The sequence below is a fragment of the Erpetoichthys calabaricus genome, chromosome 8 (genome assembly GCF_900747795.2).
Source record: "Erpetoichthys calabaricus chromosome 8, fErpCal1.3, whole genome shotgun sequence".
Classification (NCBI taxonomy): domain Eukaryota; kingdom Metazoa; phylum Chordata; class Cladistia; order Polypteriformes; family Polypteridae; genus Erpetoichthys; species Erpetoichthys calabaricus.
In genome coordinates this window covers 86,666,648-86,694,373 of record NC_041401.2, presented here as the reverse complement: position 1 = coordinate 86,694,373, position 27,726 = coordinate 86,666,648, and the positions used below count along the sequence as shown (strand labels likewise).

At 41.4% G+C, this 27,726-nt stretch overlaps 1 protein-coding gene across 2 annotated transcripts; it reads right to left on the bottom strand.

Annotated features, from left to right (window-relative positions):
- Nucleotides 1-1,800: 1,800 nt before the first annotated feature.
- Nucleotides 1,801-22,021, bottom strand: si:ch1073-145m9.1 (CDP-diacylglycerol--inositol 3-phosphatidyltransferase). Of its 2 annotated transcripts, XM_028807044.2 has the most exons (6): nt 21,924-22,020; nt 15,209-15,304; nt 14,556-14,668; nt 10,543-10,666; nt 9,479-9,651; nt 1,801-2,163 (listed from the first exon to the last, which is right to left on the bottom strand). In XM_028807044.2, the coding sequence occupies exons 1-6, from the start codon at nt 21,961-21,963 to the stop codon at nt 2,122-2,124; spliced, it is 588 nt and encodes a 195-aa protein (XP_028662877.1). In that variant the 5' UTR covers nt 21,964-22,020; the 3' UTR covers nt 1,801-2,121. The 2 variants fall into 2 exon arrangements, with proteins under 2 accessions (XP_028662877.1, XP_051786768.1); XM_051930808.1 differs by lacking the exon at nt 1,801-2,163 and having other exon boundaries at nt 9,501-9,651; nt 10,569-10,666; nt 21,924-22,021.
- Nucleotides 22,022-27,726: the final 5,705 nt, after the last annotated feature.

Sequence of the window (27,726 nt, the reverse complement as noted above, 5' to 3'; positions counted from 1 at the left end):
ACTTTCGCCTTGTATGTAGATCGGGGTAATTACATTCATTGCATTCCTAGTCTGAATCACAATCTGATTGTATGGGTGGTTACCTGGCACTGTAGGGTTGCCACCCGTCCTTTAAAATACGGAATCGTGCCGCGTTTGAGAATGAAATTGCGCGTCCCGTTTTGAATCAATACTGGACGGGATTTATCCCGTATTTTTTTTATCATTTTTTTTTTAAAGCAGCGTCTCATGCAAATCATCCCACACGCATTTTATGAAGATGCCTCCTTTCCTACTTTTGATTGGGTAATACTTGATGTCATCGTTAGTTTGATTGGTGTTTTTAACTGTCCAGTGAGTAGGGCGTGTCTTTCAACGGAATGAAAAAAAGGCCCACCCGACGACCCACCCATTCCATTTTTATATATATAGATTTACCAGTTTGAAGTATATTCTTGTACTTCACTTTAACCTGTTCCCCTTGTGCTCACGTTTGACCTGGAATTATGACATATTAAATATCAATCTGACACATAGGAAATGAAACGCTGCATTCAGTAAGTACAATGCACACTACTTAGCATTTAATTTGTCGGCCACTTTTTGCCAGCCGTCTTTTCTGGTTTGGGCTGCTTTTGCAGTGTTACCCCTTGTGCATATTAAATCTTGAAATTCTTCATGTCCTTCGAATAAAAGGTCTTGCTCCGCTTCTGTGAAAAAAAAAAAATGCGCCCGTTCTTTCATCATTTTGTTACAGCCCATCAAAGACTTGCTGATCATGTTTTCTAGACTCAATATATATGGGCTTTTCAATCAGCTCGGGCGCGCGCATTCATCTCAGATGCTTAGATCCAACTAGACTAATCTAAATCACAGCTGTGTTTGAAAAACCGACTTATCCCGGATGAGTTTCACCGGCATTAACTCATCCAGGATGAGGCATTTGATCTCGGATGATTTAAGCGACGTACGGAAAATACCCCCCTTGTCACAATTTATGATATAATAGAAATGAATCATTTTCTCTCTGTTCTACATGGCCAGGATAATTTTTAATCTCATGTTTCCATCATTACAAACTACATAGGGTAGGTAACATATACAAAAATATAATTTTTGGGTGAAGTATTCATTTAAACTTAAAACTGCAATAAACACAAAATCTTCTCCAAGTGCTTCAGCTATTCAGCAGAAAACGTTTGTGAGACCAGGACCAGACGATGTGAAAAGGCTTAATCAATTAACCTGTTTCCTACCATAGTGGGTAAAGTTGTTTATATTCTTCAGTGCAAATTTGCTAAAAATGACTCCACCTCAGTATGTTGTCGACCAGTATTTACTTTGGAAACTTGAGGGTGAAGTTCAGTTTTTTTGTTTATTTAATGTAATTACTGTAGTTTTTAATTCAGATTAAACTAAACCAGGATGAACTACTGGACACACTTAGCATCAGGGATTCCAAAGGAGACTGGCAGAGGGTGAAGGTGACAGAAGAGGATGCTCTTCATGGGAACCAAGCTCAGTCATGAACCCTGCTTGCCTTTGACAATTAGTCTTAACTACTCTTTTGAAGACTTCCTGAACTTCTAACTTCCCAAGCTCATAATAAAATATGTACAACTTTGTGCGGCCGTCAATGAAACAAGCACATGTTTTAAATCGGGAAACTGGAAAAATGTGCAAAGGTGTGAATTCTTTCACAGTCAAAACCCAATTTTTTTTTTTTTTTTTTTTAAACATAAAGTAAAAATGACAGAGTCATTGAACAAGCCAACAGCTGACTACCTGAATAACATTAACTTGCGTTTAGATTTTAATCAACATAACTAAAAATACACAACATAAACCATTTAAACGTTTAATATTGTAAACCTGTCAAGCAATTATGCAGATTCTCTGCAAATGTGGCACTGGAACAAAGTCTTGACTTCAGTGTCACCGTATTCCCTTGAACTTTAAAGTTCTGATGGGTAGGAACTACAGTACATTCTTGTTGGACATCAGTTATGTTGAGCACTATAATATGGTCAGAGATGTTACAAGCTTTATTTTGAAATATGCTTTTCCAGCTATTTGACGTTTGGTAAACTCAAAAATTGACTCTGTTGTCTGGAAATAAATCTGATGTACGCTGATGCTTTGTTATCTTGTAAGGAACTTGATATGTGTCCAAATGCACCAAATCTGCAAGAAAAAACAAAATGACAAATTTCAACTTAATAAAAGCAAAAGTAACCCTTATGTCATGATATTGTTAGCATAAAACTGTGTGGATCTGGCACACACTGACGTGTAATAGCCACCATTGCTATGCATTAGAACAATGTAGATGAGAACAGGCCATTCAACCCGACAAAGCTCACCAGTCCTATCCACTAATGTGATCCTAACGTCTTACCGTCTACCACACTACTTGGTAGCTTATTCCAAGTGTCTGTAGTTCTCTGTGTAAAGAAAAACTTCCTAATGTTTGTGCGACCTTTACCCTTAACAAGTTTCCAACTGACAGTCTTGATCCACTGTACTAATTCCCTTCATAATTTTGAAAACTTTAATCATGTCTCCTCTTAATCATAAAATGACTCGGCACTTGTAATCTACCCTCACAATTCTTCACCTTCTCATAAGGAGTGTGCTCTCCAGGCCCAGGGACTGCGCCCTAGCTCGGCTGTGGGTTGCTGTACCATTTCTTTACAGTTTTATGTTCATCTGTGCAGCTTTCTTCCTATTTTCCTAATACATGCTGCTCTCTGTAAATCTACTTTGAACCACTGTCAGCATGTGTGACTGGGTTTGCATGTGCCTTATGACAACATGGTGTTTCTCTTAAAGTTATCTTGTGCCTGCTTCTGCCTCAGCAGACTCCTGTTCACATGGACCATGAAGTGCATAAATAGGCTGGCAAAACAGGCGGACATAAGTGATTATTCCTCTTAGGATTTATAATAATAAGGCGGAGTGGTGGCTCTGAAGCTCAAGTTCTACACTGGTATCTTGAAGGGTAGCCAGTTCCGCTACTGTCAGAAGGGATCCTTCTCTGCTGGTTCCTTAAGCAAAGCCCTTAACGTGAAAATTGCACCAGGGCTACTGTACAATGGCTAAGGCTGCACCGTGTCATCCAAAGGTCATGCAAAAAGAAAATTTCCACTTGGGGATTAATACTGAATACCAAAAATATTCAGCAGGAATTAACTGAAACTAGCCAACCCGCGGCGTAGCACGCCGCATAATTATGTATTGATGGGTGATCACTTCCTGAACGACACAGTTGTCAGTACTTGTAGTCACAGTTGAGAAACAATGAACATGTGAAACATCCGTAATGTAATAAGCCACCAAGAAAAGTAAAATTGCAACAATGCTATCTACAAAAGTGAAAACAAATTCGAGCCCCGTGTATTTTCTAACTGCGTTGTGGGGCTGTAGTAGTGTTGCTGCTTTGCGGTAAGGTGACTCTGGAAGATTGTGTGTTCGCTTCCCGGTTCCTTCCTGTGTGGATAGTGCTTTGAATACTGAGAACACCGCTATATCAATGCAACGAAGTATTATTATTCCTATGTGTCCAGCGCGCGTCTGTCTGTCCGTGTGTGTGTGTCACACGCTCTCGCGCTGCACGTGGTCCTGTAGGCAAACGCCGCAAAAATAATATTGATAGCTGAACAGTTCCGGAAAGACACAGTTGTTTAAAAGGAGGGAAAAAAATGAACATTTGCAAAATCCGTTAACAGTGCTTTCAGTAAGTACAATGCACACGCGTTTAATTTCATTCAGCAATTCAGTTCCGAGACAAACATGCCTCTTCTTACCTGGTCCTCCCCCGTCCACCTTCGTTCTCTAAGCTTACACACCCCCTGGTCATGTGTCCGCTTGCAAGGGCAAGTCACGGAGATCCGCCCACCAACATTAAGACCATGGCGTAGTTGAGAAACACTTTTTAAATGTCTTTTAAGCACAGGGGAAACAATGTACATGTGAAACATCCGTAATGTAATAAGCACCAAGAAAAGTAACATGCTATGCTATGCACAGAAGTGAAAACAAATTCAAGCCCGGTGTATTTTCTAACTGCGTTGTGGGGCTGTAGTAGTGTTGCTGCTTTGCGGTAAGGAGACTGGAAGATTGTGTGTTTGCTTCCCGGTTCCTTCCTGTGTGGATAACGCTTTGAATACTGAGAATCAGTATCGGTATATCAGTGTAACGAAGTATTATTATTCCTGTGTCCAGCACGCTTTCTCTCCCGCGTGCGCTGGTGCCTGTATGTGTGTGTGTGTCACACGCTCTCGCTCTCTCTGTCGCTCACTCGCTGCACGTGGTCCTGCAGGCAAACGCCGCAAAAATAATATATCGATTGCTGAACACTTCCGGAAAGACACAGTTGTTTAAAAGGAGGGAAAAAAATGAACATTTGCAAAATCCGTAACGCTCCTTTCAGTAAGTATAATGCACACGCTTTTGTCAGCCAGTTTTTGCCAGCCGACCGTCGTCGCACGGTCATTCAGCGATTCAGTTCCGCTGAAGACATGCCTCTTCTTACCTGGTCCTCCCCCCTCCACCCTCGTTCTCTAAGCTTACGCAACCCCTGGTCATGTGCCCACTCCCAAGAGCAACTCACGGAGCCCCGGCCACCAACTTTAAGACCATTGGATGAAGCAGGTGAGACGCTAATGAAACAGAGGCACAGGGTTTATTGATTTTTAAAGACTGCTTCCTTCATTGTGTTTTGAGAGGGAAACATACAATTGTCCGTGACTTACAATTGGAGGACAGCCGACGCTAATGAAACAGAGGCACAGGGCGTATTGGTTTTTAAAGACTGCTTACTTCATTGTGTTTTAACCTCAGTTGTAAAGGATTGTTTTAAGGATCCCATGGGATACCCCTCGCAAACCCGTTTTACACGCTGCATATGGCGATTGACCTCCGTGAGAAACATGCGTCTATGAACAGTCAACGTGGCTCGGAGGTGCATGTGGCCTCTACGACAGACGAATATAAATGACGCCGTTTTTTCTGTGTCGTCGCGTCCGAGTTGGTGGGCGTGGCTCTGCGAGTTGTCGTCGCATCCAATGGTCTTAGAGTTGGTGGGCGTGGCTCCTTCCTGCGTGCGCCATGGGTGTCTTACTTGTCGGCGGCTTAGTGAACCCACGCCCATTCCGGCGTGCTTTCCATGGTTGGCTACTTGTCTTCTGGCTTAGTGAATTATATATATAGATATTCACTTGAGATGTTCTAAAGCACATGTAATGTCATTCCTGCTCTATTCACAGCTGTCTGTTACCTATTATTAAATTTCCTGTTTAGCAAGTCAAGTTACAGTAATTTTCTAGTGAAACTGTGCCACATGCCACCATGCATATGAACCAAGAGAAGAAAACTCTCCTCGCTGAAGGTGTTAATATTTTTTGAAACACTAAAATGAAGGAAGATCCGACTCAACATGTACAATCCAGCATGAACCCTCAATGGCCACATTTACTCTACTTTTGGATATCTAACATACAAGTATAGGTGATTTTTCCCTCCCACCTAAACAGTGCCCATGGAAATTCTCTTTGTACTGGAAGAAAGCCACATTTGTGAGCAGACCCCTCAAGTTGGACATAATTCCCACTGGCCCACATGCGCATGCTTAGATACGATTTTTAAAGATGAAATGTGTTTTTCCACAATACTGAACATCTAAATAAACACTGGGACTGTAATGAGAAGGCAAGTACTTCTATGGATGACTAGATGAGTGGGATTTGGAAAATCCAAATTGTTTCTTTAAGCAAGTATTTTCACTTTATCCACTGTTTCAATTATATTACAAATAAAATACTATCCTAGTTCAATAATAAAAAATTTTTTAAAAATTTGATAACTAAAAGCTTGGTATGTTCTTTTATGACTGGTTTAGTCCAATGTTACTGTAATGCTGTTGGAAAATTGTGCTTTTACCATATGCTAAATATGACTCATAATATTTTTAATTTCTGTACTTTTATTTTAGAATTATTTAGATAAAGACTCAAGTTGTGGGGTCAGAGCTCATGTGGGAAATGTTCTGTAACTGAAAGGGCAGTCAGGTACAAATGGCCTCATTAGCTCATTGATATTCATGAGGTAATTTTTCAAATTTGGGATTAGATAAAATTCTGGGTGTACGCCACAGACGGGCAAGAATTCTGGGAAAAATCAATATATAATTGTTAAAACAGTGTCATTGTTTATTAGAATGTATACGTTTGCGCTTAAAGAAAGTGACCACTGTGAGTGTGCTGGTAAGAATAAGTGAAGTGGAGGCTTAGGACTTTAAGATTAACATGTTTCATGTTAAATCAGTTCATGTTAAAGTAACTTACCATATATACTAGCGTATAAGTTGGGTCTTGAAACTCGAAAAATCAATCATAAAGTCAGACCCCGACTTATACGCCCGTTCAAAAATACAATTATTATTTTTTTTTTTACATTTTCTTGCGTCCTCCAATCTCGCATCAGTTTCTCAGACACATCAAATTTTGTTGCAGCAGTGCAGTTACCAATTTCTTTTGCCACTTCAACAGCTTAATTTAAAACCAGCTTCAGATTTTCTTCTGATCGAACGCTCCCTCATAGATAAGGGATGCTCTTATGTTAAAGGTGTATGAGAGTGTGAGATACAAAAAAACACAAATCAGTGCAAACGGCGCTTCAGAATAGTTTGGGTATTACCGTGTGGTCACATAGGCACAATACATAGAAAAAAAAGGCAGTGTGCTCAATGGTTACTCTCTCAGGTGGGTATAGCATATCATAATTTTTTTTTTTTTTTTTTGGATGTTCAAACTGTTCTTTATACAGCCTCCAGTTAATACAAAATGTGGCTGCAAGAATTACTACAAGAACAAGAAAATACGAACACAAAATCCTTCTTTTAACATATTAAGCATTAAATGGCCGAGGTCCAGCTTACTTGTCTGAACTTATCATGACTTACAAACCACAGCGCACATTAAGCAATAACAATGGGAGGTCGAGCTTTTAGTTACAGGGCCCCTAAACTGTGGAATGGTCTGCCTGCTACTATAAGAGATGCCCCTTCGGTCTCAGCTTTTAAATCCTGGCTGAAGACTCACTACTTCAGTTTAGCATATCCTGACTAGAGCTGCTGATTAACTGTACAGACTGCATCTCTGTTGTTAGTCATTAGCACTAAAACGTAAGTAACATGATAGTTATAATTGGATACTAACCCTCACCTAATCGGTTTCTCTTCTCGGTACTCAAATGTGGCACTTGGTGCCACGGCCCACCTGCCAAGTTGTTTTGCTTGCCTAAGGTAAAGTCATCCCTGATGGAGGATCACAGGAATCGTGAGAAAGAGGGGTCTTTTCATCGGATTGGCTGGCCCAACATTGTTTCAGCCGTGGAATGGCCAAATGGGGGAGGCAGCTTGATGGATGAGGTCTCCAGGAGTCTAAAAATTATCTAAATCTTATTATGTGATATCATCTACTGTTAAATTCTGCTCCGTACTTCTAAAAATTTTTTTAATTTTTTATTGAGGATTTGTTCTGTTCTGTGTATTGTATTGTATTGACCCCCTTCTTTTGACACCCACTGCACGCCCAACCTACCTGGAAAGGGGTCTCTCTTGAACTGCCTTTCCCAAGGTTTCTTCCATTTTTTTCCCTACTAGGTTTTTTTTGGGAGTTTTTCCTTATCTTCTTAGAGAGTCAAGGCTGGGGGGCTGTCAAGAGGCAGGGCCTGTTAAAGCCCATTGCGGCTCTTCCTGTGTGATTTTGGGCTATACAAAAATAAACTGTACAGTAATCCCTCGCTATATCGCGCTTCGCCTTTCGCGGCTTCACTCTATCGCGGATTTTATATGTAAGCATATTTAAATATATATCGTGGATTTTTTGCTGGTTCGCGGATTTCTGTGGACAATGGGTCTTTTAATTTCTGGTACATGCTTCCTCAGTTGGTTTGTCCAGTTGATTTCATACAAGGGACGCTACCCAACTTACTTTTCTCTCTCTCTCTCTCTCTTGCGCTGACTTTCTCTGATCCTGACGTAGGGGGATTGAGCAGGGGGGCTGTTCGCACACCTAGACGATACGGACGCTCGTCTAAAAATGCTGAAAGATTATCTTCACGTTGCTACCTTCTGTGCAGCTGCTTCGTGAAGCGACATGCTGCACGGTGCTTCGCATACTACTTAAAAGCCAAACAGCCCTATTGATTTGTTTGCTTTCTTCTCCGTTTCCTTTGAAGAGGAAGATATGTTTGCATTCTTTTAATTGTGAGACGGAACTGTCATCTCTGTCTTGTCATGGAGCACAGTTTAAACTTTTGAAAAAGAGACAAATGTTTGTTTGCAGTGTTTGAATAACGTTCCTGTCTGTCTACAACCTCCTGTGTTTCTGCGCAAATCTGTGACCCAAGCATGACAATATAAAAATAACCATATAAACATATGGTTTCTACTTTGCGGATTTTCTTATTTCGCGGGTGGCTCTGGAACGCAACCCCCGCGATGGAGGAGGGATTACTGTATTGCATTGTATTGTATAATCTCTAGGACCAGTAGCGTGAGTTTTCCACATTTGACTTATACAACTGACATTACAAAATACTGGAAATAATACGGTAAAATCAAGCCCCGACTTATCTGCGGGAGAACTTAAACACAAGTATATACGTTAATTAACAGTCAAATAGACCATGGAAACATATCAGTTGTCTGAAATTTCTGATTAATGCAATATCTTACATAAGGCAGTCAACAAATATCTATAAAATCACAAGATATTGAAATAAGCATTAGGAGAATAAGAGAAAGAGAAACAACTGCTGAAGAAGTCAACTTGGTCAGACTTTGTCACCTACAGACCGCCCCCCCACTACTAAGCAATGTGCCTGGTTTAAGAAAACAAAGACTGCAACAACCAAAGTCATAGTCACCTGATATGAACCCCGATTTGAATCATTCAGGTTATATGTTTTCATATCTAACATTTACACCTGGTCTCTCCTTCGAATAAACATAATTAATGATTGAAATAGTTTGAGTATCGCTTTGCTGAAGCTGTCCTGTTGTTTACTGACATTTAGCAATGGCAGATGATTGTTAATGAAACAAACTGCATCCATTTCAATTATAGATATGTTGTAGTAAAACTGTCTAGTAATAAACAGCACTAGATTTTCACATTCAGTTTCTCAAACTGCTTCTTACAATAAAAAGTAATGAAGCTTAGTCCTCTTTTCCTAATAGGCAAAATTTGGACCATATTTATTTAAAAATAACAAGACACACCTTCTTGTTTAGCCACACTCTGTGCCAAATGTGTAATACAACGCCACTTATGTCAGGTAAGTTGAGATTCGCTTAGGATATAAGGAGGGCAGCACTATATTTACATGAAAAACTGAAAAGCTTGTTGTCATATTTGCATTAAACAGCTATATGTTGTATGAAGCTTAACTTGCTTTTTAGTTTCTGTGGAGATTTAAAACTAAATATTTATACCTCAATGGCCAGGCACCATAGCCTGCCAGCAGAAAGAACAACAATTCCAACCCACTGCAGTATATGAGGTAGGTAAAGGGGGTCTGTCAACACTCCTGTGAAAAATGAATATAACCAAACAGGCAGCAGATGGAGTCCAGCAATCACAAACGCACCAAGAGTGGTTTTAAAACCTAAAGTGATAAAGAGTGAAAAAGGACTAATATTAGAATAAGAATACACTGATCAAAAGATGCATTATGGCACATACTCACAAGATTAAACAAACTATGTTAATTATATCATTGATGATTACTATATATAAACTAGACACAGAGCCCGTTTCGATAAAGTAAGATGAAATGGGCACGAGTTTGTGTCAGCAGTGTATGAAGAACTAATGATAAGTGACAAAGAAGTTGTTTTGTAATGATTGTAGTCCACTTTACTCATTACTGTACAGGCTTGTACTGTTAGTTGATGAATTTTCCAGGCCTATAGTATAATATTGAATGATGAATGTTCCAGTACAATATGGAATAGTAATAAGTATAAGCACCACAAACCTGATATAGGTGTATTGAATGAATGCGTAATTAGGCCTCGAGCTGTAGTTGAAATCGCCTTTCAGGCCTCTAGAGCTTTAATCGAAGTCGCCTTTCTCTTTGAATTTTTGCGGCCGTAAATCTACCACCTGCCGCGATGTTGGGGTTGGATGTCAGTCTCGTAAGGTTTTTCGTGCAGCTGCACAGAAGGCGACTGCGCATTCGGATTCGGGCGGACATGAGTAAGTGAGGAGGCAGGCAAATTATGTATTAAGATTAGAAAATAAAAGTGAATTGACAAAATTATCTTTCCAAAGAAAAAAATATCAGAATTCCAAACGCTGCTTGGCGAATCTTCAAAAGGCACTTGATTATGTGTTACGGTTTTACTTACAAGCAAGAACTTACTTCTAAAATCAAGTCACTTAAACATTGTGCTCCAGCTACAAAAAAATTGTATATAATTGTACTGTGTGCTTGTTATATAGAAATCATTTTAAACAAAAAATACTGGACAAATAAGTACATAAGAAATGATACCATTTGCCATAACTCTGTGCACCCACCAGGGGCTGCTCACAAATCTGCTCTTCCACTCGGCACCCATTGAGCTGTGGGTACAGACAAAGACACACCATTCTAAGGCTGAAATGAAACAGCCACCCTATAAAAAATAAAGAAAACATTATCAGAACACATATTGCTGATAAAATAAAAATCTTAACATGTCATTCTATGAATAGTAATGTTTGCAGATCAGTGCACATTACACTAAAAGTAACTTTACACATTAAAAATGTGTCACACAAAAACAAATGTATGAACAATACACACTACTAACCATTACTACACTTTTACTTTGTTTTATGCAAATATATGTATAGAGTACTGTGCAAACACCTTAGGCACTTGTGAAATAAATGCTGTAAACCAGGAATGCTTTTAAAAATAATGCCATGCATAGTTGTTAATAATCAATAAACCTCCTAGAAAGTGACGTGACCAGTAACAAAACAAACTAAATCAGCATTTGGGGTGACCACCCTTTGCCTTAAATACAGCAGCAATTCTCTTTGATTCACTTGCGTTCAGTTTCTGAAGTTACTCACGTTGTAGGTTGCTCCAAGCCTAATGGAGAACTTGCCACAGTTCCACTGTAGGCTTTGGCTGCCTTAACTTTGCTTCTTGTCTGTCCAAACAGTCCCAGTCTGGCTTAATATTGTTAAGATCAGAGCTCTGTGGAGGCTTACCATCTTTTAGAGGAGTTCCTGTTGCTCTTTTGACGCATATTTTAATGTTCTTGGCCCTGTATTTGGTGTCATTGACATGCTGCAGAATGGGACCAATAAGACACCTAACTTCAGATACTGCGTGATGGATAAGAATCTTCCTGTACTTCTCAATCATCAATTTTGATCAAAATGCCAATTTAATTTGTGGAAATGCAGTTTCTGTCACTTCTTCACTGCTAGCAGTGCTGGTCATCTTCCAACTGCAAAGGGAATTAAGTTTCTGTTGCCTGACCACTGCATTTCTAGTCCTCAGCCTTGCCTGACTGTTTTTGTCTTTGTTGATGCAGGATGATCATGTTAAGTTTTGCTATGGTTTAAGAACTCTAGTTGAAACCTGTACATGTACCACAACCTGACCTTTTTAGTATGCATGTCCCCTGTACAGGTTTATTCCCATTACATAGATGTTCCCGTTTCAGTTCTTCACTTTGGTTCAACCTACACATTATGTCGCTGAACATTATCATCTGTTTGTTATTTTTGGATAATCAAGCACTAGGTTATACGCCTACAAAGATTTCTCATTTTTCAACTTGAAAGTTGTCTATTACTATGTTAGTTTCTTTCTTTAAGGACATTAAAAAAAATCTTATTGTATCGTTTCACTTTTTGCAAAAGGAATGTTTGGAACTGTAAGATGTGTCTTTTTCTATTGACAATCCAATCCTAAAGACATAACATGACTGTGTAAGACAAATATGTTTGTCATCTGTCTAGGATGGTCCAAAATTATGGCAATTCCAAACATATGAATAAAGACATAAAACACCCACATTTTTTCAACTAAATTTTGATATAGGGACTTTTTTTTTTTTAACTTACAAAAAGTAGTAAACTAGTTCTGACACAAATGAATACATAGCAGCTGTGACTAACACTGAGGAATAGTACTGCAACACTACAGACTTTGTCACCATTTTGTGTTTTTGTGTGCATGTGTAGCTGTACATACCCAGCAGGATGCACAACTAAGCAGTAATCTCAATCACATGTAAGCCGCTAGACTGACAGGTGGCTTTTTAGCTAGAGCATTAGAACGCACTGCTTGTAATTCCCAGCATCCTAAGTTTGCATCCCAGCTGCGTCGCCTCAATGGGAATAGCTGCAGGGATGAGGTGGTGATACTCCACAATCTCTCAGGAACTACAACACACGTAGCCACACGATAAGTTCCGTCACAGGTAAGGAGCTGCCCGTTTAGCAGAGCAGATGAAGAACATGCAGTTTGTAATCCCCAAAATCCTAAGTACATGTCCCAGATAGGACTGAGCAATATGGCCTAAAAATAAAATCTTGGATTTTTTCACACCTACACTTAATTAACAATTTGAATTGATCTTTTTCTTTGTAAACTCTATAAACATTTATTATTCAAATAATTGTGGTTTTCTTTTTAACAATGAAAGCAAACAAAATGTTTAAGAGTATCACTCACATTATTTGTCTTTGTTTGTTTTTTTTTTGTAGTGGAAGTGGCTTTACAAGTGGAATTGTTCCCTAAATGTTGTTTGGTCCCTGCTTACTACTTGTAGTTGTTAGCATTGGTGTAGTTGTTAGGGTAAAGTTCAAAAGATAAATTTTCCCTATGGGGATCAATAAAGTGTAAACACAAGCAAGTTAACAAATCAGAATAAATAAATAACCTCCTAGAGAAAATAGATAGATAGATAGATAGATACTTTATTAATCCCAGGTCTTATATCCCCAAAATAAAACTATTCTAAACAAAACAAATAGGAAAATAATAATCTTGTGTGAGGTGCTTTTAGTGTCATTTAAAGGTTTAACAGTTTGTTTTTTTTTTTTGGCAAGGAATATAGACCTGTCTACTGCCTCTGACTTGAGGCATTCTCTGTGGCATGTTACAATGCTGCCCCTCACACTGAAGACCCTTTCTGATGGAGCACTTCTATCAGGGATTTAGAGATATTTATTGGCCAGATCACCAAGTTTTTGCAAGTCTGATTGGTGGTGCCTCCACCAATGAAGGTGATTGCCATCTGTGTCTGGAACAATGACACTGCATTTGTTATCTGCTTTTTAGTAGTTGTTGCAGGGCTGCCGCTAGGTTGTGCATTTTGCAGAGCTACATGTCTCTCCCACTTGGCTGCATGCCTCTGATGGAGATCCTGGAATAAGTTTGTTGTACTGCTACCTTTAGTTGCCACAGACTTTACAGTGGTTTACTCGACATCAGACTTTGCATAATCAAACCACTTCCAAATGACAGAGGAGACACTGCCAGTTTTAGACACAATCTCCTCACTTGTTTATGCATGTGCTGCCATCTTGCTACAGTGTTTGTGTGCGAGGGGGTGGAACAGTTTGACCAAGTGTTCTATCATTACCCAGGTTAAAGTGAATCTAGATTTTTATTTTTACACACTGCCCTAACTCAAAATTTCGAATAAATCAATAAAATCAATTTATCGTCAAACTGCTGCTGAAGAATGTGAATTTCCCATCGGGATTAATAAAGTATCTATCTATCTATCTATCTATCTATCTATCTATCTAGTCCCAGACCAGCCATATCAAAATTTGGTTAAGAAGAACAACAGGGATTAAACTTTTTCATAACTTGGGGGTCATCTGTATGTATACATACTTACAGTAATAGAGGACATGAACTCATAATTCTTTACCCAGTCAGGAGGCCCTTATAATGGAGGAGTCCCAGCTGAGAATGTGAGCATTCCCTTTTCTGGTGAGGATAACATTATACTGGAAGAGTGGAAGGAGACTGTTTCCCAGTGCCATGTGCTTCACCAGAATGCTGAGTGGGTGGCAGTAGCCCTCTGATGGATCTGCCATATGCACACCTGCAGGACTGCATGGTAGTTGTGGTCCCTGCTGGGTTTCTTAAGAGATAACAGGGAGAGCTTCAAGGAGAAGGCTTCCTTGCTTTAAGATGGCTCAATTTGACCTTCAGGTCAGTAAGTCAGTCAGTCATTGTCCAACCCGCTATATCCTAACCCAGGGTCACGGGGGTCTGCTGGAGCCAATCCCAGCCAACACAGAGCGCAAGGCAGCAACAAACCCTGGGCAGGGCACCACCCCACTGCAGTGACCTTTAAGTGCTTTATATATATTAAAAAAGAAACAAAACAAAAAAGTCTTTTGAACCCTGGACAGGTTGTAACTGCAGTTATGTCTGAGGGTTTTGGGTCTGAGAACGCCCCTAGTGGTCACAATACAAATATACATTCAAACAATGACACACACACAAATTTTTGTAATAAAATAATCAGTATTTTGTACCTGAAATAGTGCACTCCACAGCATTCCCCTTCCCAGATTATCAATAGCAACATCTAACCAGGCTCCGAATTCTGAAACCTGCCCAAGATAGCGGGCTGCATACCCATCCAAGCCTGTGAAAGGAGTGATGTTGAGTGTTTAGTTTTACCTAATTACTTTAAACATACATTTTTATAAAGTATTCATTTTGTTTTAATAAATTACTGTAATCCGATATATAAAACGCAATAAAACCCAGTGAAAATAAATGTAAAAATCAGTACATTAATAAAAACATTTCATGGAAGATGTATTTGCACAAGAACATTGAACTACAAAGCTTCAATTCATCCAAAACATGATATAGTCATTTACTTTTCACCTGCAAAAGCTACCAACTGGTAACTGAGGGGAGTCAATGAATACACAAAATGAGTACAATGAATATGATGCTTGATTTAAGACTTGATTCTGTGGCTTAGTTAAACTGTGGATAATTCAACAGACTTCAGAACTGTGAAGGTTACTATATACTCCTGAGCAAGTAACTCAACGTACCTGCGCTTTTAACAATTACGTGTATTTTAAATATAAATATTGTTGGATTGATTTCCATTTTCTTTCATTACTAAAGCATACTCTATATTGGTCCATATGAAACAAATTCTATTTACCATCAAGAATTACGAACCATAAGTAACAGGGCAGAAATATTTGGGGATAGCTGAGGAAGCCCCAAGAAGTCAGCAATAATATAATCCTGAAGTACCCTAGAGAAATAGAAAAGCAGAATGTTAGACAGGAAGTTAAAACAGAGAAAATCTGCCTTCTGCTATTGCTTTTAAAGTTATTTATTAATTTAAGTTTATTTATAAATAAAATGTACACCTTTTTAGTAGTGATATTAAATTTTAAAGCTTCATTAATTTATCTGCAGCAGACTGACACTTAACTAGGCAGTTCTTGTTAACACCTGGGGCGACAAACATGCTTCAGGGATAGAAATGCTTAGCCTGTCCAAAGTCAGGATTAAAGAGGAGGGTTTCCAGTCAGTCGAAACTGCACTGGTGTAAACGGAATCATTAGGCCCAGTCAGCCAACAAGAACATTCAAAACTTGTAGTGACTCAGAAAAATGCAAAAGAAAAGACACAAAGCAACTTGAAAACCTGCCAACAGATCCAGTCTCATGGATCCATGATGGTGAGGAGGAAACCAATATGATTCTAGCTCTGAAAATGTTGACATTGGACAAACAAAAGCCAATGGAACCACTCAAGGCTTACATCATATCTTGGGGAATTACATGGGAAATCATCAAATAACTCAGTAGAACCCACTCTACCAACCAAGCCACCAAGTTTAAGAAAGCAGACAGTGCCACAGCAAGCACAACCGTTAACTTATGGGAGAATGGGCCATATATTTTAAAGATCTACTCAATGTCCCAGAGACATGATCACTGGATACAACAGATGAACCAATCCTTCTAAGAGAGAATGACCTCAGCATTGAAATTGGTCCAATAACGTTAGAGGATCAAAGAAAGCAATCAGTAAACTTAAAAACAATATTGCACCTGGCACAGATTACTCAATAACAGCAGAAGCGCTCGAGTATGGAGGACAGTGGGTTGAAGAACAAGTGTGGTGCATATGCAATAAGGTGTACACAACTCATAAAGCACCAAAACAGTGTCTCACAAACATCATCGTACCATTACCACAGAAGGGAAACCACTCAATAATGAGCAACTGTAGGGGCATCACAATTAAATCAGTCGCATCAAAAACTTAAAATCACATGCTGCTAAACAGAATAAGAGAACCAGTCAATACCATTCTACAATAAAATCAGGCAGGCTTTAGAAAAGGTAGAAGTTGCCTCAAACAGATGCACTTTCGATGAGTCTCCTGATGATATGTAAGTGACCAACAACTACCACTATTCCCAAAATTCATTGACTTCAAGAAGTTGTTTGACTCCACAAATAGACAGCAAATGGTTGCCATCCTAAAACACTATGAAATACCAAAAACAGATAGTAGATGCAATCAAGGTTCTATACACCAGCTCTAAAAGTTAAGTACTCGTAGACGGAAACATGTCCCTGGAATTCGAGGTGACAACTGGTGTACTACAAGGCGATACCTTAGTACCATTTTTATTTACCATTATCATAGATTTTATCATGAGCAACACAATTAAACAACAAGCTGAAGAAGGCATAAATGGCTTCACAGGATATCCACGTCAATCATCTTGTCACACAGCAAAGAACATAAACGATCTGGGCTTTGTGAACGACATAGCTCTTTTTGAAGGAGATATCAATAAAGCAGAAAGGCACTTGAACATCACAGCACAGAATGCAATGGGGGTTAGTCTCCACACCAACACATCAAAAGCAGAAGGCATGACTAACCAGGAACCATGTGGTAGAAACAAAGTAGGAAACCAGAAAATCAAATGGGTAGATAACTTCAAATACCTGGGAGCTATGGTCAGATCAACAGAAAAGGATCTTAAAATTAGAAAAGCACAAGTGTGGGGAGCCTTCTGGAAACCGAAGAACATATGGAACTCCTCCTCCATACCAACCAAACAAAAAAAAAAACAACACTTTACAACTTCATGTTTGTCAATACTTTTATATGGATGTGAGAGCTTGGTTATCAACAAACAACAGCAACAAGAAATCAATCAATTCGCCATCAAATGCTATAACTACATGCTCTACATTGAAGCTATCAAAGCTAAGACCACATACAAAACACAGAAATCCTCAACCAAGTTAGGCAAGAATCACTCACTGATACCATACAAAAGCATCAACTAAGATTCACTGGTCATCGTTTAAGAAGAAACCCAATGAAATCTCTACGCTCCAACACATGGGAAATGAAAAAGAAAAGAAAAACTAAATAAGCAGGCTGATCAACAGAGTAGGAAATAAGAAAATTGGTAGAAGACAGATCTGGCAGGTCAAAATACTTGCTCGACGGCATACCCAAGCAGTAGCAGGTGAATGATGATGGACTGACACAGTAGCCTGGATTGATTTCTAATTTGCACACTAATATCCCAAGATTGTCTCTGCCTCCCCATGAAACTACACAGGATAAACAGGTGAATAAATGGATGAATTAAATTTTTATGTAAAAATAAGTAAAAAATATATGCAATTTACTATTGCATGAAATCCATACAAAGCTACTAGTGTGGCATGCACTTGGTGCAAAGAGGGGTGCAGTTATGTAATCACCTTACTCAGGAAGAGTGTGGTGTGGCGTTCTAATCTCCTAAAATGATGTAAATACAGAGACAACCAAACACCCGTTAACAACCAAGTTTAAGAAGCACATGCAGGAAAGTTTTAGAGCTCAGCAGTGTGATTGACTGGATGGTTTTCAAACATGGTGTTGTTCCTGGGGCATAACACACACTTTCATTTGGACAATTTCCATCCATCCATCCATCCTCTTCTGCTTATCTGAGGTCGGGTCGCAGGGGCAGCAGCTTGAGCAGAGATGCCCAGACTTCCCTCTCTCCAGCCACTTCTTCTAGCTCTTCCGGGAGAATCCCAAGGTGTTTCCAGGCCAGCCATGAGACATAGTCCCTCCAGCGTGTCCTGGGTTTTCCCCGGGGCCTCCTCCCGGTTGGACGTGCCCGGAACACCTCACCAGGGAGGCGTCCAGGAGGCATCCTGATCAGATGCCCGAGCCACCTCATCTGACTCCTCTCGATACGGAGGAGCAGCGGCTGTACTCTGAGCCCCTCCCGGATGACTGAGCTTCTCACCCTATCTTTAAGGGAAAGCCCAGACACCCTACGGAGGAAACTCATTTTAGCCGCTTGTATTCGCGATCTCGTTCTTTCGGTCACTACCCATAGCTCATGACCATAGGTGAGGGTAGGAACATAGATCGACTGGTAAATTGAGAGCTTTGCCTTACGGCTCAGGTCCTTTTTCACCACTGCACCGATCCGCCTGTTGATCTCCCATTCCATTCTTCCCTCACTCGTGAACAAGACCCTGAAATACTTGAACTCCTCCACTTGAGGCAGGATCTTGCTCCCAACCCTGAGAGGGCACTCCATCCTTTTCCAGCTGAGGACCATGGTCTCGGATTTGGAGGTGCGGATTCCCATCCCAGCCGCGTCACACTCAGCTGCGAACCGATCCAGAGACAGCTGAAGATCACGGCCTGATGAAGCAAACAGGACAACATCATCTGCAAAAAGCAGTGACCCAATCCTGAGTCCACCAAACCGGACCCCCTCAACACCCTGGCTGTGCCTAGAAATTCTGTCCATAAAAGTTATGAACAGAATCGGTGACAAAGGGAAGCCCTGGCGGAGTCCAACTGTCACTGAAAACGGGTTCGACTTACTGCCTGCAATGCAGACCAAGCTCTGACACCAGTTGTACAGGGACCAAACAGCCCTTATCAGGGGGTCCGGTACCCCATACTTCCGGAGCACCCCCCCACAGGATTCCCCGAGGGACACGGTCGAACGCCTTTTCCAATTCCACAAAACACATGTAGACTGGTTGGGCGAACTCCCATGCACCCTCCAGGACTCTGCTAAGGGTGTAGGGCTGGTCCACTGTTCCGCGACCAGGACGAAAACCACACTGTTCCTCCTGAATCCGAGGTTCGACTATCTGACAGACCCTCCTCTCCAGAACCCCCGAATAGATGACTTTTCCAGGGAGGCTATGGAGTGTGATCCCTCTGTAGTTGGAACACACCCTCCGGTCCCCCTTCTTAAAGATGATGTCCATGATGTCCATGCGATGTTGCAGAGACGTGTCAACCAAGACAGCCCTACAACATCCAGAGCCTTGAGGAACTCCGGGCGTATCTCATCCACCCCCGGGGCCCTGCCACCAAGGAGTTTTTTGACCACCTCGGTGACCTCAGTCCCAGAGATGGGGGAGCCCACCTCCGAGTCCCCAGGCTCTTCTTCCTCATTGGAAGGCATGTTAGTGGGATTGAGGAGGTCTTCGAAGTACTCCCCCCACCGACCCACAACGTCCCGAGTCGAGGTCAGCAGCGCACCATCCCCACCATATACAGTGTTGACACTGCACTGCTTCCCCCTCCTGAGATGTGGACGGTGGACCAGAATCTCCTCGAAGCCATCCAAAAGTCATTCTCCATGGCCTCCCCAAACTCCTCCCATGCCCGAGTTTTTGCCTCAGCAACCACTGAAGCCGCATTCCGCTTGGCCTGCCGGTACCTATTAGCTGCCTCCAGATTCTCACAGGACAAACGGGACCGGTAGGACTCCTTCCTCAGCTTGACAGCATCCCTCACCGCCGGTGTCCACGAACAGGTTTGGGGATTGCCGCCACAACAGGCACCAACCACCTTACAGCCACAGCTCCAGTCAGCCGTCTCAACAATAGAGGCACGGAACATGGCCCATTCGGACTCAATGTCCCCCACCTCCCTCGGGACGTGGTCGAAGTTCTGCCGGAGGTGGGAATTGAAGCTACTTTTGACAGGGGGCTCTGCCAGACGTTCCCAGCAGACCCTCACAACACGTTTGGGCCTACCAGGCCTAACCGGCATCCTCCCCCACCATCGAACCCAAACTCACCACCAGGTGGTGATCAGTTGACAGCTCCGCCCCTCTCTTCACCCAAGTGTCCAAGACATGTGGCCGCAAGTCCGACGACAGACCACAAATTCGATCATCGAACTTAGGCCTAGGGTGTCCTGGTGCCAAGTGCACATACGAACACCCCTATGCTTGAACATGGTGTTCGTTATGGACAATCCGTGACGAGCATAGAAGTCCAATAACAAAACACCACTCGGGTTCAGATCGGGGGGGCCATTCCTCCCAATCACACCCTTCCAGGTCTCAATGTCATTGCCCACATGAGCATTGAAGTCTCCCAGCAGTACGAGGGAGTCCCCAGAAGGTATGCCCTCTAGCACCCCCTCCAGGGACTCCAAAAAGGGTGGGTACTCCTAACTGCTGTTCGGTGCATACGCACAAACAACAGTTAGGATCCGTCCCCCTACCCGAAGGCGGAGGGAGGCTACCCTCTCATCCACTGGGGTAAACCCCAATGTACAGGCTCCAAGTCGGGTGGCAATAAGTATGCCCACACCCGCTCGGAGCCTCTCACCGGGGGCAACTCCAGAGTGGTAGACAGTCCAGCCCCTCTCAAGGAGATTGGTTCCAGAGTCCAAGCTGTGCGTCGAGGTGAGTCTGACTATATCTAGCCGGAACCTCTCAACCTTGCGCACTAGCTCAGGCTCCTTCCCCTTCAGAGAGGTGACATTCCACGTCCCAAGAGCCAGCTTCTGTAGCCGAGGATCGGACCACCAAGGTCCCCGCCTTCGGCCACCACCCAACTGACACTGCACCCGACCTCCTTGGCCCCTCCCATAGGTGGTGAGCCCATGGGAAGATGGACAATTTACTGCAGTATTAAATTATAACTTTGTATTTTTTTTTGCTGAATTGTCAAAAAAATTAGAGTTTCTGAAGAGAGTTTACATTGTTAATAAAATCAATGAAAGTATCCTTTAATCAAGTTTCTGAACTAATCTGAACTTCCTGGTGACAGCTCCCACTCAAGTGTGTTATTTTAGATTGTCACAAACTTATTACTGTATGACAGCAAATTACTAAGTGTAATGTTTACCATATACAGCAAACATTCATATACTAACAAAATGAAGGATGGCACAGTGAATAATAAGAATTAGAATCCCTTTTGTTCGCCAGCACTTAATATACAAAAATTTGACTTGGTAGATTTGGACCTGCTTATAACGGAACATAACATTACATACAAATAACATAAATAGCATAAATTATAAAGAAAAACTTCAAACAAAATTGCAGAATCGTACAATTATAAAGGAGATGTGCAAATGATGATGTGTAAAAGTGTGTGTGTGTATAGTGTGTATGCATGTGCACACACATACACAGACCATACACTGTAAACACACACACTTTCATAAAGTATATGGCAGAACGCCATGAATATACAAAGAAGATCGCTACTGACCCCCTGCCTTTTGGATTGGATGTGCGGATTAGCCTAGATGATATAGCTATCGATTTTTAGCGTATCATTTGTTATACTCTTAAATATGAACAAAGTTGGCAAAAATGTGCTGAAAGTGCCATGACAAATAATGAGGCTTCTGTGGATAATCTGTCCACGACCGCCCAGCTGTAGTTTTACAGGTCCGCGTGTTAGATTGTCAATACGAGGCCGCGAGAGAGAGTGGCGGACAACTTGTAAGATACGTAAAGTATGCAAATTTTCAGTATTACGTAAGTACAATTAGAACAAAGTAGAGCTCATTCAACTACTCCCGAAGATTTTAGTCTAAACATTCACATTTCTTACCGATTATATTTGGTACATACAGGAATACTTCCGACCTCATACTCACTCAAACCCAAACACACGCGATATTTAAGGGCGTTGCCACTGAGACGACCAATCCGCTAGGCGCCTGGCTGTATGACGTCACGCCTGTTTATAGTCAGTTTGTTGATGCTGAAGTGTTGATGGTGACGGCTTGAAAGTAAAAGCCGTCACAGTGACTGTTGTTGATAGACGCACATTAATTCTTATATTTATTAACAGTAACGACAAAAAAACGAAACTCTTTTGATTTCATCTGCTGAATTTTTTCTTCTAACTAATTTTATTTAGAAGTCCGTCATTGCCTTCAATTAGATGACAATTTGTTTCTCCGCTAGTGAGTCCCTGCTCTTGGCTTAAAACAGGAAAATTTTACAACTCTTCATTTCCTCCTTACCTTGAACTGGATAATGCAATTTTGAATATATTTGCGTTTTGAAAAAATCAGTAAAGCAGTGTGTGTTTTGCAGTATGGTCTGAATTAATGTAACTTTCTAAAACTCACTTCCTCCAGTTCAGGCTTGGGACAGTGGGATGCTGGAGTCTGTCCAGGCAGCAGTGCAGGAAACAGTTCTGGACATACTGCCATTGGATCGCAGGGCCTCTCCTACACGCACACAAACAGGGCCTGCATAAATTATTAATTTACCTTTGATGCTTTTTGGGACAGCAGAGAAAACCTGGAAAACCCAGGGGAAACTCCCTGCAGGCATGGGCAGACGGTGCAAATTCCACATAGATAACAATTGCAGGAGAAATTCAAATTTAGGATGCTAATCCATGAGGCTAACTAATGTGCCACATTGCTGTCCAGTCCAATATTGAATTGGTCCCCCAAATCCTAAAATTTTCATTTAGAAAGCCAGGTTATAGAAAGACTAAGGCATTACGGTGTACGCTAATGATTCCCAAGTTCAGTTGTTGGGGCCCACTGTGGTTTTTGTTACAGCCAGTTTTATATTCAGTTAGTCCCATGATTAGCTTCTTCTTCTTTACTTATTCTACATTCAGAAAACTGTTGTGAATTACAGTTATCAAAAAAATTGAAATGTTGTTTTTGCCATTGCTTTAAATGCATAACCTTCTATTTTTCAGTTTCCTACTAATTTGACTTTTTTCATAGTTTGCTCCCTTAATTTTATCCTAATGATAACAATTGATGAGAGGGGTGGACACCAGGCCAAATGGCACATCATGCTAAAGAGGCAGCATCTACTTGATTGTCATGATCACTAGTAAATAGCAGCTTAAATAATTTGAGCACATGATAAAGTGGAATAAAAATGATGATGATGATGAAAATCTTAAAATGCAAGACAAAAAGAGTAAATTATCTTGAGGATGGACAGTTGTAATTTCTGAACATCAAAACAAAGAAACTGGCAAATAACTTTTTGAATTAAGGTAGGAGTCCAATTAGAAGCAGAAGCTGTTTGGGGGCTAAAAACTGCAGCCATAGGGGTCCCCCCAGGACTAAACTTGAGAATGACAGCTATTGAGCCATGGCACCTTGTATTGCCAGGAAACCACAATAAGTAAAAAGAAATAGTTAGATTTCAATGTTTATTGCACAGTTTAAGATTAAACCTCTCAGTATATCTAGTACACTACAGAAATAGTGGCTATTGTTTTATCCTTACAGGTGGATTGAAGAAGCCCATACAGAAGAGTGGTAATATTTTTGGACTCATTAGCAACCCTGGTGAGTGTTAAGTCTGGTTGTTCACCACTGATATAATACATAAATTAATAAGGTGCTGCTTCAATTGAATCTTTGTATCATTTATATCATGTCTGCTTTTGTGGATTCAAGTTAAGGAATGTTGTTAAGTTGTAGATTTCTTGTTTAAAACAAGGAAAGTTATTAGAGAACTTCCAACTGGCATAGGAGACGTTAAGAACAGTCCTTACGGATGACACTGCAGTTGTGACCCGCTGGGCTGGCTACTTGGACCAGTTGTTTCAAGCTGATTCTCCACCTAGGACACTGGATATCTCTGTGTCCACAATTCTTGAAGCTGATCTACCAATTAGCTGTGAACCACCCAATCTCACTGAGGTTGCACAAGTGGTGAACCAACTGAAGGTAGGGAAGGCTGCAGGGATCTGTGGTATCCAGGGTGAACTTCTCCAGGCTGGTGGTAAGGCCGTCCTCCTGGCATTGCAAGCAATCTTTGCTTCCATTTGGCAGATGGGAATCATCCAAACTGACTGAAAAACAGGACTTGTTGTCCCTGTCTGGAAAGGGAAGGGTGATCGCCTGGATTGTGGCAACTACAGGGGAATAACGCTGCTCTTGGTGCCAGGTAAGGTCCTTGCTAGGGTCATCCTCAATACGATTTGTGATCACTTGCTCACCTACCAGTGACCAGAGCAGTCTGGTTTTATGCCCAAGAAGTCTACATTTGACTGCGTCCTGGCACTAAGGGTTCTAATGGAGTGCAAACGCAAATATCAGCAGAGTTTCTTTGCAGCCTTTGTCAATTTTTATAAAGCATTCGACTCAGTTGATTGAGCTGCCCTGTGGGACATCCTGAGAATTTGCAGGGTCCCCTCATGGTTGCTGGATATCATAACCAGCCTTTATTTACACTGGTACTAGAAGTGCTCTGCAGAGTGGAAGCAGAACCTCTGTGATTTTTCCCAGTTTATTCTGAGGTTTGTCAGGGTTGTGTTCTTGCTCCTACTCTGTTCAATGCAAGCATGGACTGGGTATTGGGCATGGTGGTGGGGTCCAGAGGCTATGGGGAATCTGTTGGTAAAGAAAGATTCACTGATCCTGACTTTGCTGACGATGCTGTGATCTTCACAGAGGCTCTGATCGGGGCGCTCGAGAGACTGAGCGAGGAGTCCAAGTGTTTGGACTTGTGACTGTCCTGGATAAAAACCAAGATCCAGGCCTTTAATGACCTCTTAGGCACAGCCATCAACAGTGTGTCTATCTGCGAAGAGAGTGTTGACCAGGTGTTATGTGGGCGACCCCTTGGCCTGGTCCAGCCACTCGGGTCCCCAACAATGAGGATATTACGAGCTGGATCACCCTCGGGGAAATGTGCCACATGGCTGTAGTGCTGTAACTGACGCTCCTTCACAATACAGGTAATGTGCCTCATTCGGGACTCCATGAGCAACCACTCATTCGACACAAAGTCAAACCAACGGTACCCAAGGAGTTTCCGGAGAGACACAGTACCAAAGGAGTCCAGTCTTCGTCTCAGGTCACTGGATAGCATCCATGTTTCACAACCATATAGCAAGACAGGATGCACCAGGACTTTAAAGACTTGGACCTTCATCCTTTTGCATAGATATCGGGACCACAACACAGCGACCTCATGACCCCCCATGCTCTCCCAATCCGTCTCAGTGACCTCATGACCCCCCATGCTCTTCCAATCCATCTACTGACTTCATAGGAAGAGTCACCAGAGACATGAATGTCACTGCCAAGGTAAGTAAACCTCTTGACATTCACTCTGTCACCAACACTTTAATAATGACTCATTCTAACCCTGCAGTTATATGTTGTGGCTTCAACCATGTGACTTTGGATGGAACTAAGGCAAATTGCATCAGTTTGTGTATTGTTCCACTCAAACAAATAACAAGCTGGACCTGCTCTATTCAAATGTTAAAAATGCTTTAATGTGTAAACTACTGGCTCCTTTGGGCAGATCTGACCTATTATTAGGCCAGCTACAAACCTGCTATTCGAGAGCAACCATTTATAACCACCATAGTGAAGAAGTGGAGCCTGGAGGCTGAAATGGCTCTGAATGACACATGGGGATGATATTGAGGGACTCGGTCACTGCATCACAGCTTAAATTAACTTTTGTGTCAACACTGTGGTATCCTCAAACACAGTATGTTGCTTTGTAAACAACAATTCCTTGATTACTAAGAAGCTAAAAGGTCTCTTGAATGAGAAAAAGAGAGCATTCAAATCCAGTGACAAAGAGGCTTTAAAGGATTCCTAACAAATGCTGAAGAAAAAGCTGAGTGAAGGAAAGGAAGTTTACAAAGCTAAAATTCACAACACACTCATTGAGAATAACATGGAAGATGTCTGGAAAGGATTGGCATAGTTACCGGACTCAAGCAATCCAGGGCTCAGGTGCTAGAAGGGGATGTGGAAAAAGCTAATGTCCTAAACCACTTTTTAAATAGATTTTCCCTCCTTCTGCCACCTTCTTCCAATGACCAGTCCCCCCCACACCATCCCTACTATATCAACAACTCCTACCACATCAACTGGAATGACCATCAGTATGGACCATCCATAACTGACGCACAAGTAAGAGACAACTGAGGAAGCTACATACAAGAAATACTGCAGGACCACATGGAGTCAGTCCTTGAGTTCTTAAGGCCTGTGCTGACCAACTTTGTGGTATACTTTGTCACTTGCTCAATCTGTCAATAAGGCTCCGGAAAGTGCTACTGCTTTGAAAAGCATCCTGCATTGTCCTGGTACCAAGAAAGAAAGCAGGCACCTCTTCACTTATTGACTACAGACAAATAAATAGTCCTGGGCTATGTGAGTCCTCTTGTGGTACATCACCTGGACCCACTGCAGTTTGCCTATTGGACAAAGATTGGAGTGGAGGATGTAATTATCTGTCTTTTCCACAAGGCTTATTCTCACCTGAAAAAAGCTGTCAGTACCACGAGGATTATGTTTTTTGACTTCTCCATTGCCTTCAATACAATCCAGCTATCCCTGTTATGGTGTAAACTCAAGAGATATGCAGATGGATGAGCCTATGGGGTCCTGAATCATGGACTATCTGTTGGGCAGATCACAGTTTGTGAGACTCAAGGACTGTGACTCTGATATGGGTGTGAGCAACAGTGGAGCATCACAAGGAACAGTCCTGTCTCCTTTTATCTTCACTTTGTAAACATCCAACTGTGAATATAATACCAGGTCATGTTGCATGCAGAAATTCTCAGATGATTCTGCACTTATGCAGTGTATTGATAAGGGAGATGAGAAAGACTATAGGAGCAGGCAGAAAAGTTTGTTTCTTGGTGCAGAAGTAGTTGTCTGCAACTTTACATCAGCAAAACCAAGGAACTGGTTATTGCCTTTCGCGGCACCAAACAGCCTCAATGTCTGGTCAGGGAGTGGATGTTGAGGTGGTCTATTCCTACAGATTCTCCCCCTGCTCGCTTCACTCGCCAACCCCCCCAGGCCACTTTGCGTCTCTGCCACCTGCATATGTGGATTTCACTTTCACCAAACAACAAATCTTTTAATTATCGTGGATACGCCTCTTCATTGGGAAGAAACACTATTTTTCCCTGATGGCAACACGAATTAGACAATCTACAAGTCTCCGACTTAAAGTTTAAATCCAAACAATATATTCGATCTCTTCTCGCTGTTCTGTTATTTCACCGAGTAATAATTCATTTGTTTGCGCTAATGCAATCTCTAACCTGCTCTGCATGTGTATCGCACCAACATTTTTGAATTCTTTACGACATTCTACTTTGTTATCTACTCTTTTTCTTTTATTTCCATCCCCAGGCGTGTTTAAATCTCTTGGCACAAAGTCTTGTCTTGCGGGACATGAAAGCATCTCTCTGAAAAAGTCATGTCTCACCCCAGGAATTTTTATTATAATAGAGAGATGTTTAATTTCTACCACTATATATATTTGTTTATTTAAAGAGCTTCAGTAAAAAGCCAAACTTCCAGCTTCAACCAGTAAATAAACTGTAATGAAAATCATGTTGGCCTGACTTTTATATATGTTTTAACTGCCAAAAATTA

Coding starts and splice junctions, on each gene's coding strand:
- si:ch1073-145m9.1 (XM_028807044.2), bottom strand. CDS start 21,963: ATGAGGTCGGAAGTATTCCTGTATGTACCAAATATAATCG. Junction 10,667..14,555: donor TGTGGAGTGCACTATTTCAG/GTACAAAATACT, acceptor TATTTTTTATAG/GGTGGCTGTTTCATTTCAGC. Junction 2,164..9,478: donor TATGGTGCCTGGCCATTGAG/GTATAAATATTT, acceptor TTTTTCTTGCAG/ATTTGGTGCATTTGGACACA.